Source organism: Carassius carassius, chromosome 6 (genome assembly GCF_963082965.1).
Source record: "Carassius carassius chromosome 6, fCarCar2.1, whole genome shotgun sequence".
NCBI lineage: Eukaryota > Metazoa > Chordata > Actinopteri > Cypriniformes > Cyprinidae > Carassius > Carassius carassius.
The window spans coordinates 2215096-2232500 of record NC_081760.1 but is presented as its reverse complement, the minus strand read 5'-3'; the positions used below and the strand labels follow the sequence as shown (position 1 = coordinate 2232500).

Here is a 17405-nt window from a genome sequence, read left to right as displayed (position 1 = left end):
GAACAATATCCAGAAATGTTTAAATCGACAGCCATTTATCTCTATTGTTGACTTTCTCTTAATAATCACGAACACTTTGAACTCATAAACTGTACTTCCCTAATTCGTTTCATGTATGCTAATGATTCAATTCATTTTCATGAGTGTAAAGGGTTACTAGGCTGATCAGTTTGAGGAAAGCAGGGATTTGAAAAAGATGTTTTATAAAAGGTAATTGCTCACTAATATTCTCTTAAAGGATTGTAACCTTTAAAATATCTGAACCAAAACATAAAAGCTCTGTAACGTGTTGCTAAATGCACATGGAAATATGTCCAGTTGTGCATGTGTACAGAACATGCCTAAAACTGTATTTTTTAAGATTACTGTATTTTAAGATTAGAGAATATTTGATTTAACTTCTGGAGTAAGTGATGTCCTTATAGTGTTGTTAAAGCATGTTGTGATCACATTATATAATGAAGTGGCTGTAAAAATTGAAAATTGAACCGAAGAACAGCATAAACACACAGTGGCCCAGACAACACATTTGCTTTGTAAATCCTCCTCTCTCTGCGTAGCTTCTCAGTGAACACTCGCACTTCTCTCAGTCTCTCTCCTTTGGGTTTTGTGGCAAACTAACGGAGTTGAGTAGTTGTTTGTAAGTGGAGACAGGTGCAGGCCTTGCCCACACACACACACACACACACACACACACACAGTATAATCAGACTCAGTAGAAAGGGACTGGTCTGACAGAATGCCCTTTCACACCTGACAGGGCCTAGCATAGGGCGACAGGCCAGAGCTCCCAAAGCACCACACACACACACACACACGGTCACACTCACACACACACACACACGGTCACACTCACACACGGTCACACTCACACACAGGGGTATCTGTCTTGTATTTAACTTTGAGCCCTCTAGACTCCAGAATAGTTTAAAGGCTTTTAAGGGCGTCTGTTTAGGGTGATTCATTTTAAGTACCTACACACACAAACAGAACCAGGGCAGGACCCAGAGGATGAAAGTACTGCACAAGCAGATGGACTCAGCCCAGCAGAACCCAGTGGACCTGTAGGAAACCATCACATGCTATTTTACACCATTATAAAGCCTGCAGACACTCAGAAGTCCACATATGTCCTCCACTAAGACACTGTGTGTGATCATTGCAGTCTAATTGCTGAATTATATTAATTAACTACACGTACTTACTATAGGGTCAGAGATTATGATTAGTTATTTTGCACAATTATGCATAATTTACTCTTTTTACTTTAGTAAACACATGTAACATTTAACTATGTTAGCAAATATTGTATCTAACAAAAGTTCAAATTAAACTGTCCCGATATACATAGATTTCAGACATGCATTAATTCAACCAAGCAGAAGCCTTTCAACATGGAAAATGATCATCATATATTATATTAAACAATATAAAACAATAATAGTGGACAACTGTAGCAGAAGCAGTACCGTAAAGCTAAATAAAACCATTGTACACTTGGGTTTTATTGTAGGAAATTATGTTTTAATTACGTTTTATTTTTTTATTTTATATATATATATATATACACACACACACACACATTTTATTTATAATGCACACATACTATTTTTATTCAACACTGAGGAAAGAAATCATAAAGCTGAGAAACAGTAAAAGTGTGGAAGATTTTAAGGACTTTTACCCCTCCACGCAGCTCTTTAACAGGCCTGAGGCAACATTTTCTTTTCACCCCACCATTCTGTTTTCTCTTTCTCCACTCTGCCACCCCGCGCACCAGGCGAGAGCTAACAATCTGGCCTTTTCATTAGGCAGCCTAGCTAATTAGACTGTGTGTGTGTGACGGGTCGAGTGACTGCTCGGCGCAGCGAGATGCTGGCAGCCCATTTCATGCTTTATCACGTCTTTTAATTGACAAACAAGCTGCTCTTTTCTCTTAGGCTGAGGTCTATATTCCAGGAGTCTGAGTGCATGTGTGTGTGTGTGTGTGTGTGTGCAGATGTTTCAGTGCACCCTTGACGTTTAGCTGTGTGTGTGACCGTCACATGCCTTCTCACCCTGGTGGATCTTTGGGGAGAAAATGCTCAGTGAGTTTGCCAATTAACTGCTTTCAGATCGTTCTGTGACAAAAAGCATACACACAGATGCAACTCCTTAAAAAAATGCACACAGCGACTCGATAAAACTAAATGCAACAAATCCTGTTGTTTTGTTTTAAAAGTAACAAATATCTCCGAGATGTTTTTGAATTCGGTGTATTACTGAGTGACTTTAACAGAAGGCTAGTTTTAAAGCAGCCCTTTTTGGTGAACGAAAGCATCAGGAGTCCACCATTTATACTAGTTCACACAAAAACAAAAGCAGCAGGACACATGGAGTCTTTTCTCTGCAAGCCACAATCATGACTCTAGTGCTCATGATGAGTGTGTGTTTGCATGCATGTGAGGTTTGACTGACATCTTTGCATCTGTCACGAATGACTCTCTTGATTCAGATGTTTAACACAGTCGGTCACCTGGAATTCCCTCAGGGAGATTCAGTGTGGATTCCTGCATAAATTATCCTTCATATTTTGTTTGAGACAAAGGAAAGAAAGCTTACTGTAAGGTGGTACTGTCTCCAGATTTCTGGGCAGGCCTGTTGAGAACAGAATAAGACATGGTTGAAACCCAATATTTACATGACGTCTAACAGTTAAGAAAAAATGTATTAAAAAAATCAATTTCGCAGAGGTTTATGATAATGTAAAAAAAAAAGACACATCCCTGGAGTGCTGCAGACATCCACTAGGACATGAAGTTGAGACATTCCCCTTTTCTTTTTACCTTTGTTTCTGTTCTACGATACATTATCAAGCTTAGTTTTGTCTTCTTCGATTAAGTGTACTGCAGAAGTGAAAAGTCAAACCTTTTAGGGCCCATTTAGAAACTATTCATGAACCTGTTGATGTTTTGAAGGATTGAAAGAGAAAACCAGTTCATTAAAGTAAATGTGCATATATAATATGAAAATTAAGATAAAACAGTAAAACACTGAGAGACGAAATGAGGAGAGAAGAGAACAGAAGAGATGAAAAAAGAAAACAAATAAGGCAAGGAAAAAATAAAATGAAAATGCAAAAGGTAAAAAAAAAAATGCAAAAGTAAAAAATACAAAGAAATGACGAAAAGGGAAAAGAAAATGGAACTGGAAGAGGAAAATTGAAAAGGAAAGGATAATAGTAGGAAAAGAAAGAGTGCAGTGTGTTTATCAGGTAGTTTACACTGCTAAAAATAAATTAATAGATTAATAAATTGGATGCTTTGATAGGGGGAAATAAAAGGTATTTTGAACACTGAGGAACATTAGACGTATACTACTGAAGCCAATTTGAAACAAGTTCATATTTTCACATCCAAATCAGCTTGGTGGCAAATTAAGCACAAATGTGACCCTGGTCTTAAGTGTCAATTTTTTTAAATTAAGATTTATACATCATCTGAAAGCTGAATAAATAAGTTTTCAATTAATGTATAGTGTGTATCAGGATCTGACAATATTTGGCCGAGATACAACTATTTGAAAATCTGGAATCTGAGGGTGCAACAATCGTCTTTAAAGTTGTCTAAATGAATTGTTAGCAATGCATATCACTGATCAAAAATTCAGTTTTGATACAGAGGATGATGGGCATTATGGTTATGATCATGTGATTTGAGAACTTGATGATCAGAACAACTTTTTCCTTTGACTAATAGAATGCAGCAGAATATCTTGAAGCAGGATTGTATAACTGCACCCGAATCCTAAATGTGTTTGTTTGTCATGTTCTGCATGAATGGGGCTAATTCCGCTTCAATTAAAACTATGCCAAAATTATATTAAAACTGTTTCCCAATCACAAGACAGCAGAAGATGAATAAACTTAACCAGCTTTTAAGGTGAGGGAATGTGTGTTGATGTTCAAAAAAACCACTGAATAGAATGAGCGGACAATATTTTTAACTTAAACAAAAAAAAAAAAAACGATGCAAGATCAGAGATCAAAAAAAAAAAAAAAAAAAAACACTTCAATAATCAATCCTGACTCATCCCTAGTTATAAAACGTGTTCCCAACCTTTGTTTTAACAAGCTATAGAGCCCCTCTTGTGGAGCGTGTGTCCCACTCACAGCCCGTGAAGCGTCTGTCTTAATGAGAGAAACAATGGCCCAAGAGATAGATGCACACACACACACACACACACACACAGCACTACTCACGTCAAAGAAATGTCCGGTCATGCCACAGCGGCGGCAGCATTTGTGCCAGTAAGCTCTCTCCAGACAGTCGTCACAAGTGTGGCCGGGCAGTGAGCAGTTCGAGCAGTGACGGTTCGGACAGGTCCTCAGTAAGTGTCCCCGAAGCCCACATAATGAGCAGCATGGCACCTTCTGCTCACACACACACACACACACACACAAAGTCACAATAAGGACAATTTTGAGTTGACTAGTGTTGTCAAAAGTACAGATGTCGGTACTGAAATAAAAAAAAAGTGATGATTCCAGAATTTCCCGGCTCTGATTGGTCATTGTGTTCACACACTCAACAGATATGTCTGTGATTGGCTACAGTGATCATCGCTTCATGCTCTTCACCGATTGCTTGCACAGATACACACGGGAGCATTTAAAAGCCGTGTCTATCAGCAGATGCCTTATATATCATCTCATAGATGGATCCGCTGATAGACACGGCTTTCAAACAGCGCTCAAAATGCTATGGTCACATTTTGAAATCTCTGTACCAACTCCTAAGACACTTTTAAGTTGCTATATGGCATTGTCTTTAAAGCATTAAAACCAGAAAACTATTTTCAGTTTTTTTTTTTTTTTTAATTATTAAATATATTTATCACTGTAAATATCATCCAAGATATATATATATATGTCACACCATCACAAAAACTTTGACTAAAAATGAATTATCCATTTTATGTTATATCCAATGGTCTGATATTTGAAAGACTTGATTCTGATTGGTGAATTGTAGAATTTTGCAAGAATAGCTAAATGAAATAGTTAACAGATTTTTGGGCTAATGCAGTACTATAGGTGTCACTGAGTGGAGATGAGGGGATGTCGATCTTTGCTGTGGGACAGGTGACTGAAGGGTGGATAATCGTATACCCTTGGTGTGGGACAGTTTTTAGAGAGATGGCCGGACTTCCTGCAGTTGTGACACGTGATGGATTTTTCAGCGTAGTAACGGTTTGAGACACGCCTCGGGCCAGCTCCTTTATTACAGATCTGAGCCTAAACACACACACACACACACAGAGACAAAATGGTAATCACCTTATATGAAAGACAATCCTTAAAAAGAACAATTATTTATGGTTTAAAAAAACTAAAGGATTATCTCCATATTAATTTCAAATTTGATAAAAAAAAATAAATAAATAGATGCAACATTACCCATTTATCCTTTTCTGATATGGTCCAGTTCTTTTTATTCCCTTCATCATTTGCATATCCTATAAAAAAAAGAACAGTACATGAGAAAAACAAACTAAAACCATCAACATGAATTTAGATAAAACTTCAATAATACATTGTGTGTGTGTGTGTGTGTGTGTGTGTGGATAGTACAAGAGGCCCACTCCCCTAATTTGACCTTTTTCTTTTTTTTAGCTCATTCTCAAGAGACAGAGAGACAGTTACTACAGCAATACACAGCTGCAGATCAACAAACACAGCATTAAAATATGGCACACACACACACACACACACACACATATAAATGCAGAAAACTCCATTGAGTCAAAAGTAATGAAAATACACAAAAGCTGACCAGAGCCATCAAATTCAGCATGATACCAACAATTATTGATAATAATTTAGCATGTCACATGCAAACTGTACTAAAAATTCATGAAACAAAATTCTAATTCATATTTTCACACACAAAAAGAAACATTTAGACACACAAACACTATATATATATATTCCCACTTAAATGCAAAATATTAAAAATGGTCATAATGAAAACAAACCATATATATTCATTCATGAATGTTTTTTTTAATCTACACACCAAAAAACAACATTGCAACAATGCCCCCCAAACATCCCTGAGGACCCCAGTACAATAAACAGGAAACATTTCCTTTAATCCTGATCCCCCACTTCTCTCTCTCTCTCACACACACACACACACACCTCTGTCTCAACGAGGGGGAAATGCCTCGTCAGGCACGGCCCAGCAATCACACAAAGCCAGCGAAAGGAGGACCTCACTATGTTAATCCTGCCAGGCCAATTCACAATGACACACACACACACAAACCAAAAGACACTATAATGTTCTTCTCATATGAATATTATGAATATTTTTATGAATCCACCTAGTCTTCACATCAAATCCCCAATAATAAAATAGTATTTCTCCAATAGGCATCAACATAAAATAAACCCCGCCACCAGAGGGGGCGCTAGAGAGCAAGCCAAAACCAACATCACACAAAACCCTTGCAGCGAGACGAAGATGGAGGGATGGAAAGAAAAGCAAGGGAGGGAGTGAATAGCAGAATAGCGACAGATGCTACTTGTATGTCTCATAGGCATGCTAATTAACAGAACCAACAAATAAAAATATGAGTTGTGCATGCAGGGTGCAACTTCATCAGTGTGTGTGTGTGTGTGTGTGTGTGTTTTAATGAATTCCAGCTGACTAATAGTCTGAGAGAGAAGAAAGCTGGCATGCACCCGGCCACCATCGTTGGGTCCATGGAGAACAAACCGGATGTGTAGGAGAAACTAATTAATCATGAACACAAGCCATTAGAGAGACAGAGACTGAAACACCATTCTGACTTTAAGAATACTCTGTGTAGGGAACGGGCCACGAGAAAGAGGAGCTCAAAACACAAACTGCCTGGGACTCTCGGAGAGCTGAATCACTCTCCAAACTAAACTACTACTAAAATTTCTTTTAAGGGAAAGTTCTCTAACTTTCAACTAGTTGCTTATTAGCATGCATATTACTATCATATTGGCTGTTTATTAGTACTCCTAAAACTCATTGACCACCAATGAGCCACCAGGACCAAACATGGCAGATTTGAAATTTCATTACATACCGAGATGAATATGTTATACTAACAAATTATTTTCTCTAGGCATTATATGGATTTCTTGAGAGTGCTCCATGAAATACCATCACTGTAGTCTCACTCAGCCAGACTTCTGACTATGGCCATAAAATTCATTCCACTTTGTTGTTTGCAGCTTGCGATTTTTGCATGCATTATGCATTTTAAAAAATCTGAGGCTCCCACCATTGAGCAAGGCATAATGAGATGTTTTTGCAAATGAAGCAGAAAACTCAATGAGGAAGAAAAAAAAATAAAAAAGGTAGAGCAGAATATTATTGACTAATCGGAAATGAATGGATCATAAAAAGCAGGCGTTCAATACCATAACGGACCAAGACCTTGATGTTGGATTGCAATCAATGGTGAAAACACAACAGTATCTAACCAAATCCAGAAACTGAACGTCAAGTTCACCATTAAAAGCATCTATATGTCAATGTCCTTTTCAAATTTATTGGCTAGTATTATATTACTGTTAAGTGGCAATAAATTACTGCATTAATAACCAAAAAGATTTTAGAGAGGCTAAATCAACTACAACAGTAGCGTAAAAAAATGCTTTAAATGCTAAACAGCTACAGTATGTGGTTATTCAGTTTATTTTCCCAGCTGATGTGACCTAGGTGATTTTAGCTGAAAGGGAGAGCATATTACACTCAAAACATTGCTGGGATGTTTCAACCTAACTTTGGGTCAAATATGGACTAAAACAACCATTGGGTTAAATATATACGTTCAATTTTTAACCCAAAAGTTGAGTTAGTCCATATTTAACCCAAAGGTGGTTTGAAACAACCCAGCATTTTTTAGTGTAACAACACAATAATTGCAACTTTTTATCTCACAATTCTGACTTTTTCCTCAGAGTTGCGCGTTTATATTCATCTATATTTTGCGATAAAAAGTTGCAATTACATTGTTTTATTTTTTTATTCAGTGGCAGAAACGGGCTCCCGGCAGAAAGTGTATTAAAGGGATATTACACTTTAAAAAAGGAAACTGTCATCAATTACTCACCCTCATGTTATTTTATTCATTTTTATTTATTGATTTAATAGGGACCATACGTATTCATATAAATATACACCATGTAAATATGCCAGAATTAGTAACAATAACTACTTTTCATCTGCAGTCCCTAGCTTAGATTTTCATGTTGCATCTTCAAAAATAACAAACGAATTCCCTCAAAACTGTCACGCTTCAAAAAAATGTATAGACATCGTAAATGTATTCAATATGAACAGTGTCCAGCAAGCAGGTCTGAACTTATGTTTTCCATATTTGATGTGCTCGGTGTGCGTAAATCACTGTTTATATGTGAATAAAAGCTGCAATTAAAATGGTTCGTGATATGAAGAATTTGTGTCTCTTCAGACACATTTTTGGGGCAATGGACTTTCAACGCAGGAACATATTTCTCAGATTTCATTCAAAATACATAGTGTGTTTTGAAGATGAATGAAAGCCTTATGGGTTTGGAAGTACATGAGCGTGGGTAAATCATGACCGAATTTTTGGATTAACTAACATTTAAGTAAAGGGGTACAGTGTTTGTAAAGACAGCACATAACATCCCCAACTAAACCAGTGACACACGCATCCATCCTGAGCAACTCTCTCCGCACTCGTCTCCCTCGAGTGAAACCATTCAATCTCCTCCAGCAGACTCCCCGGCTCAAAGAGGGGAAACATGGGACTGAACCCTAAAAAAGCTGATCAAAGCCTGAAGCAGGCCTCGCCGTTAACAAGTTTTGCAGGCTCTTTGTGCGGTGCTGTTGACTTCTGCCACTGGGCTTGCGGACGGGACAAAGAGAGCGGAAGAGAGGCCAGCAGTCAGATTAACACAGCCATACATAACAATGGAGGCCGAGTGTGTGCGACCCCGTGTACCTTTGTGTGTGAGGGTGTACGTTTAAGAGAGGGAGAGAGAAAGTGATGGGAGAAGTTGCTCACGTTCAGTCCCACTTTTGGCTCTTATTGCAGGACTCGAAAATATAGACAGCCCTACGATGAACCAGGGTCAGTGTAAGTGTTTAGGGACAACTCATAGAACGGTCACATGACCTATTTGGCTAACATATACTACTGTTCAACAGTTTGTTTGTTTTTTATTTATTATTATTTTATTTGAAATAAATATGCTTATTCAGCAAGGATGCATTAAACTTATATATAAAAAAAGCTGAATAACTTTCTATTCATTAAAAAACCTTGGGGGAAAAAAAATTATCATATCAGTCTCCATAGATGTATTAAGCAGCACAACCACAAATAAGCATATTAAAATGATTTCTGAAGGATCATGTGACACTGACATCTCAGCTTTGAGTAGAAAATTCAGCTTTGCCATCACAGGAATAAATTACATTTATTTAAAAGAAAGTACAAGATTTGCTGTTATTACTGTATTTTTGATCAAATAAATATAGCCCTGGTGAACATAAGAGAATACAATTCTAAAAATGCCAGTAGTATGAAAGTTTAAGTATCGAAAACTAATCAGTAATATTTTAGAAAGTATGCAAAATATTTTTGTTTTTGTTTTTTTTGTCTGTATGAATTAATATTCTTCAGAGCTTGTTTGATATAATTTACAAATACTAAATAAAATATAAATATAGCCTATAAATGTGTAATAATTACAATGTATAAATAACATAAAATTATAAAATGTTGCTAAAAAGCTTCAAATTTTGTGGTTGGACAAGTAAATATATATATATATATTTAAAAAAATAAATAAATAAATTTGAAACTTAAATCCTTTTTTTTTTTTTGCCTAGTATTGATCACATCAGTTGTTTCCACCTGATTGCTCAAGTTGTATGAAAACTTATGTAGACAAAAATCTTATTTAACCTCCAAATAGAATGCAAAATGAACTATGGCTGGTCGCATTCTCTTCCTGTCTAAGAGGCGTTTCTTGGTCAGAATAAGCTGCGATGTGGACCAGACTCTTTGCCGTTTAGTCAAATGTCTGGTTTGTGAGACTAGCGATACAGAGAAGCATAGATGCCCCACAGAAAGGCAGTCATGGGGGGTCAGCAGCCCTCACAGACCCCCTGAAAAATACTTGACATGGACCACAGAGCAAATGCATTACGTTCCTATTCACCCTGCCTAGAGCAGACCTTAATCCAATCAAAAAGTGATCAAACACACAAGCGCACACACACAGCATTCACATCTGCTTGACCAAAGGCATGTCTTTCTCTCCTCCATTTCCTCCAATTCCTTCATCAGCTAAATAATCTCCTCACTTATTCTCATTTCCTGTCAGAATTCATCCCTCCAAACCGCTTTCATACCTTCTGTGCAGCCCTTTCACTCCCTACATTATTTTTTTTAATGGCCTTTTTGACATTTTTATGGAAATGATAGCAGCGAGAGAATGTGGGAAATGAACATGGGAATGGGAAAAAGATATGTTGCTAGCTGGATTCAAACACTTATTTCCCACATGAGCACCATCTACTAAGCCAAAACTCTGTCCTCTCCGTTCCTTCATGCTGTTTTTTATTCTTTAAACCTTTGTCTTCATTTCAGAAATGCCAGATTTACATCCACACGGGCAATTAATTTCTACTTGATGGAGGAGACGGAAGGCAGAATTCAAATGAGCGGTGCAGTGAAATGCATCATGGTCCATGATCAGACCACAGTGAGTTAGGTGAGCAGTGGTGAATGTGAGTGTGAAAACCAAACAGTGTGCAACAACGCCACACTTCAAAGACAAAATACACACACGGGTACTTCATTACATGAGAGTGCAGATACGCGTGCTTCAAAAATACTCGCTAGTGTTTCACACTCGACTAAATTCAAGCATCCGGTTGGATCACAAACAGAACATGCTGGAAAAGAGGACCAGGACATCAAATCAAGCAGAAAGAGACAGACATGTTGAGATGAGAAAGAAAGAGAGAGAGATATCCCTCTCAGTCAATACATCATGTACAGGTCGATTATGGATTACAGTGGCACATTTCATTTCATGCTCAGTCTTCATGTTTGCAACACTGCTGTGGAGCCTTGCAACATGGATTACGCTGATATCTCTATTTCACACATACACACAACTTTAGCACCAGAAACTATCTTTGGAAGACATACACACACAGTTTCTGTTACTATATTGTTTTTAAAGGGACAGTTCGTGTAAATCTGAATTCTGTCATTAGTTACTCACTTGAATGCCTCGATTTCACCAGAGAAATATAAAAGTAGAACTTATTGAAGAATCATTACGCAACTCTTGCCATACAAGAAAAAAATCAGAGACCGAAGAGTGTCAAAAAACAACAACACTCTTAAATATAAAGGTTCTTTATTGGCATCTATGGTTCCACGAGGACCTTTACATTAAAAACGCTGCTTTAGTGTAGAAAAAAGATCTTTAAGATTATTGAAATATTTTCCATGCTAAGACAATTATTTATTTTTTTACAGCTGTTCACTGAAAGGTTTTTTAGGGGCATATATATCACTTAAAAAAAACCTTTTGGAAGCTGTGAGTGTATGGAAATATTAAAGTTCATATGACCTGTGCACTATATTGCAATTTTTCTCAAGCCATATAATAGCTATTTGTTACAAAAACAGCCAAAATTTAACTCATTAATCATTCACGATGAATTGAAATATGTTGGAGTAAATATGATAAATGATGTGTTAAAATTCCTCTAATTTTGTGTTCCAACAAAAATGTAACAGCAATGCCAAGTAATGCTATTTAATACATAAATATGAATTATGACAGAATTAGCATATGTTTGATTTTGTGTATGCATGCACAATTTAATATGGTTACATGCATTAAAAAAATCATAACCATATCATAACCTTACACATTCTTTTTTTTTTTTGGCCTCTATACATACACAGGTATGTGTCAAATAACTTGTATCATAACATTATGATCCCTCTCTTAAATAATAAATAAATATTTTGTGTAGCCTATGTATAATTTTGGGGCCAAATTTTGTCCACTAATTGGTGTTTTTTAACCTGAAAAAGAAAGGTATAAGGTAAAATATTGGGTTAGTTGGTAGTACATATAATTTGCATTAAAGGAAAAAGGAAAAGGAAAATGAAAGGCAGGTAAATGTTAGTTAATGATGGTGTACAGTAAGGACACCCTGAAGTCTGCCAAACAATCTGACAATCATTCCATATTACACCAACTCTGCTGGTACAAGAAGATACTGGGGCATGTGGACAAATCTGTGCCCCCTACCCCAGGTTCATCATGGCACACAGTGCATGCTGCCACGGCCGTGGCATTCCTGACTCCTCGTTTAAAGATGGAGGTGGGGCAGGTGGCCAAACTGTCTGTCAATGTGCCATTGCCTCTTGCAACCCAGAGGGGGCCCAATTACTGCCCAGCGGGGCACGGTATGGCAACAGCATGGCAAAAACACGGCAACCATACGCTCCAATCAGAGTGGCAGACGGGTAAGTGACAGGAGATAAGGGAAGAGAGTCACATGGGACTGAGAAAAGCACATGCACAAACTCAACATGACTCCTTGTACTTGGTAATCTGATGTCAAGTTAATGAAAAAACTAAAACAAAGCCTTCAACCATAAAAAAAGATCCATCCAGGAGTTCACCAAAATTAAAATCTGCCATTATTTATCATAACTTATCAAACTCCAAAATGGACTAAAAATACAATTCAAATTTATGTGTGTCAAAATTAACTTTGTTCAACATTATAGCTCTCAAATCGCATTCACGTTGGAAAACATATATTTTCTGAGAGTAAAAACCTTTGGTATGTTTTTGTCCATTTCTAACACAAAGCTCCAAAAGACTCTGAATACATTGTTTATTTATTTAAATATTAAAAACGAAATTAAAATATTGGTTTATTATAAATTATATTATTTTTATATTATAAATTATATATAAATTATTAAATCAATTATTTTAAAAAATCATAAATTATTATTATTTTTAGGTTGTCTGATCTAGTTTTGTGTTGATTTTGTGTCATTCTTAGAAGCTTGATAACCTCTGTATGCTTTTGTTTGCATGGTCAAGAACAGCTCAGTTTGTGTTCCATGGAACAAAGTCATAAGGGTTTAATAATGACATGAAGCAAAAAAAAAACCCCCCAAAAAAAAAAAAAAAAAAAAAAAGGACAGAATGGTTATGTACTGTAAACATTCATAACTCTGCATGAACTTACATTCATTTAAGAGTGATTACAGAAATTCATCTGAATCCTGTAATGTTAGAAACAGATGAAAAAAAGAATGATGCAAAGGATATAAACTTGATGCAAGAGTACTGGTAGTCAGACTGCACGTGCATCGATAGAAACAGCTTGTGCGCACATGCACATCTCAGTCTTGCTCAGTCACTCGTCACAGCGCTAGTCTGTGACAAACATGCTTTAAGAGTCCACCAGAGAAATGTGTCCCCAGCTTGCCCTGCTGTACAAATGATAACAGCACTGAGACACCATGCATATGCTTAAATATGCTAAATACTATTGCAGCAGCTTTGGCACCAGTATCAGATGTATAGCTTGTTTCTGAATGTATTTGAACATCATTACTAGTCACCAATCTGTCAGCATGTTCTATATAAATATATATAAAAGGGGCTCATAAATTAATATTAGATCAATTCCACATTATAACTCTCAAATCGCATTCTTGTTTTAAAGCACTACATTTTCTGTGAATAAAAACTTCTGGTTTGTTTTGGTCAATTCTTTAAACAAAGCTTTCAGTATCGGAAGACTAAATCTGCCATTACTAGTTACCAGTGTGTCACAATGTCAGCATGTTCTATTCCTATTCCAAAACATGCATTTAAAAATGTCTTAATTTTGCTGGCACATATGATTTGATGTTTGTAAAAGTGGCTCATGAACTGATAAATCACTGACTGCACTGTTAAAGTATTGGCTTGCAGCCTCAAATTTCCTGATAAGTGCACCTTTTGATTTTAAATAGAAATGACCCAGGAAACATTCCCATCACACAACAAGCAGACTTAATATTCCAAACCTTTAGTTTTCCTTCTGTGTCCACGACGTATACACAAACATACGAGAAGGAAAAATGAAATGCTTAATAAAGCCACTAGCTTGCGACTTCAATTTCATTCTGATGAAAATTCTCCTCTGGGAGTGTTTTTCTATCAGGCTGAAGGGCAGATCGACTTTTCATGATTGTTATTATACGAAAAGAGATAAACTCCATCATTAATCGGCTACATTCCCATTCCCTTATCACCGATAGGAAGAGAGAAGGGCTTTTCTTCCTCCCATCCAACCCACACTGTAATTAGGCCTCCCCTTCATTCACTCACTCACTAAAATGTAAACGCGGGACACACACACACGGGATGCGAGAGACAGCCGTGTTCAGCAAATTAAAAATGTGTCATTAAGTGGAATTTACCATAATGCTGTTTTATCTTTCAGTGGCTGGGGGGACTGATGAAGTGTGTGTGTGTGTGTGTGTGTGTGTGTGTGTGTTATGGGTCTGGGCTGTGTGTGGGCAGTGGGGCTTCTGTAAATTGAAAAAGCAGAATAATCCTGCCCTTTCTATCGCCCTCTTCAGTCTCTCTCTCACACACACACACACAGCAAATCCATAGCCATTGGGGTAATTAAATAACAGCGCTTTAAGATTCTAATTTGTTTTTTCTTTTCCTGCCATAGCCAATCACTGGACTTTAGGAAAGGTGGTAACAATAAAGGATGTATATGAAACAAGTGGGAACAGAAGACACACTCGAACACACGTACGCATTAAAAATAACCAAATTAGATTAACAAACATAAAGCTGGCATTATTATAAACAATATCTCAGTCTGAAATTATAACGAAAGACAATGGGAATTATTTCTACTGTTCCCATAAGAGATCCAGGAAAAAGTCCATGGGGGGATGATTCTGGGAGGACTGCACTGCTCAGCTCGGACAACCTGGAATAAAATATGAGTTTGGGTGCGGTTCAGTTCCATCAGACTGACAGCAGGCAGCAAGCGTAAAAATATCCGTTTGCATTGAAACAAACGCTACAAATGCAGCGTTTCCACACACGGAGCATCAAGGAACACTTCAACAATGATCTAAATCCCATGCTGGTAAACAGGAAGCATAAAAGAAAGACACTTTTGCCTATTTCCGACAAAGTTATACAAGCAGATATAGAGCTACTAGTGAAACTAAACTAACTATGTGATCACAAAACAATAATAAACTAAGACTAAAGGTCCTTTCACACTGGACGTGATTTTGACGCGCGAATACTTCGTGCGATTGTTTTATTTTTTGATCAGCTGTTTGTGTAATGAGTGCTTTCACACCGAATGCGAATGTGCTGAGGCGAAAAAATGACTTTTATTTTTTTCGCTTCGATGTCGATTTTTTTTTACTTTTGAGGCGACAAAAAGGCTTCAGCCAATCACATACAAGGAAACAAAGGTGACGTCACAGCAAAAATGACGGATCGTCTGATTACTTGTGTGTCGGCGAATCCCGTTTTGTTTGACAAATCTAATAAAAACTACAAGGACAACGATTTGAAGGACAATGTGTGGCGTAGCATTGCCAACCAACTAGGGTATTACGACTGTGAGTATGTTGTGTGATAGTTTAGTCGTTGTATAGTCCGTGCTGTGTAGGCTAGCAGGCTAAAAACAACAGGGGATAGAAAGCTAACACTATCGTCAAAGATAGCAATACAGACCGTGTTTACTTTGAATATGTAACAAAAATTTAGTGACTATTTAAGAGCTGCATTCTTTTACAAAAGAATGTATATACATCGTCTTCACTGGATGATGATGTTGAAGTGTCCATTTTCTCAACTGTCGGCACGAAAATTTTGGAATGTTGAAGCTCTCTGAACGTCACAGACATCGCAAATTCACGTCGCGGCTGATGTGAATGGTTTTGACGCGAACTATTCGCACGCGAACTATTCGCTTTTTCGTTACGCATCTGGTGTGAAAGGGCCTTAACATGACAGACAACATTGTTAATTTGCCCCTCAGACTTACACTGTAATTGCATAATTATCAACGCATACTTATTTTTGTGTTTATTTATTATTTTAACTATTTGTGGTATTTTCTGCATATTGAACGGGGAACATTAAAACGAAATGCTACTTCAATAAAAATACTGTTTTTCTTATGAACATTGTAGGATAAAGTCTAATTACAAAAGTAGGTTCTCTCAGTGCCCTAAAAGAGATTATTTAATACGAATAACTATGAACATTTCTGTCCAAATACCATAATTGTTTAGAGTTAAAATTACAAACCTGTCTAGATTTAAGCCCCCTTCACACCAAGAACGATAACTATAAATATAACAATATTAGCGTCCACACCAGCGAGTGATATCGTCTCAAGCTCGTTACAGCAGGATGGATTCTGATTGGCTGTCAATTTTTTTTTATCATTCATCAGCTGGAAAAAAAACTGTTCTGAAAATGATGCCAACAATATCATTTCTCTGTGCCTTTATCGTTATAGTTGTAGTGTGGACTCTGCTATTCTTTAATATCGAGAACGATTTTTAGAACTATACCTTTATCGTTATCTTTATTCTTCTCGTGCTTGGTGTGAACGGGCCTTAACCGTAATAAAACCGAGGTAATTTTGTTTCATTAATAAAGCTTAGCATTCCTCTCTTTCCTTCTTGCTCATTCTTCCAATCGTAATTCTCATTTATCGGGACTTCCCTTGTTACTCCAAGCTCTTGTTTATTCATTAAAAGTCGTTTAAGGCCTAAGGGCCTTAAGGGGAAGTCGTGGCCTAATGGTTAGAGAGTCGGACTCCCAATCGAAAGGTTGTGAGTTCGAGTCCCGGGCTGTCAGGAATTGTGGGTGGGGGAGTGCATGTACAGTTCTCTCTCCACCTTCAATACCATGACTTAGGTGCCCTTGAGCAAGGCATCGAACCCCCAACTGCTCCCCGGGCGCCGCAGCATAAATGGCTGCCCACTGCTCCGGGTGTGTGCTCACAGTGTGTGTGTGTTCACTGCTCTGTGTGTGTGCATTTCGGATGGGTTAAATGCAGAGCACAAATTCTGAGTATGGGTCACCATACTTGGCTGAATGTCACTTCACTTTCACTTTCATTAAGCTGGTTCCATTGCAGTCAGATTCACAGAGGAAGGCTTTTTTTTTTGATGTTGCTTTTAAGTAGCATCATTAAATGTTTTGCAAAACTGCACAATATCTACATCAATTTACAGTGATAATTAATGCATATTTAAGCTGAAAGGATGAAATGGTTTGCATAGGATGA

The 17405-nt window shown here is 37.2% G+C and overlaps 1 protein-coding gene across 2 annotated transcripts in view; it reads right to left on the bottom strand.

Moving 5' to 3' along the window:
• The window catches only part of LOC132142199 (zinc finger CCHC domain-containing protein 7-like), a 44724-nt gene that overhangs the window by 8717 nt on the left and 18602 nt on the right, over positions 1-17405 (bottom strand). For both annotated transcript variants that reach the window (XM_059551871.1, XM_059551870.1), the window contains exons 3-6: positions 5438-5496; positions 5150-5275; positions 4241-4411; positions 2602-2637 (exon numbers count right to left, since the gene is read on the bottom strand). In XM_059551871.1, the coding sequence (XP_059407854.1) occupies positions 2602-2637; positions 4241-4411; positions 5150-5275; positions 5438-5496 (392 nt within the window). The remainder of the gene's footprint in view (positions 1-2601; positions 2638-4240; positions 4412-5149; positions 5276-5437; positions 5497-17405) is intronic.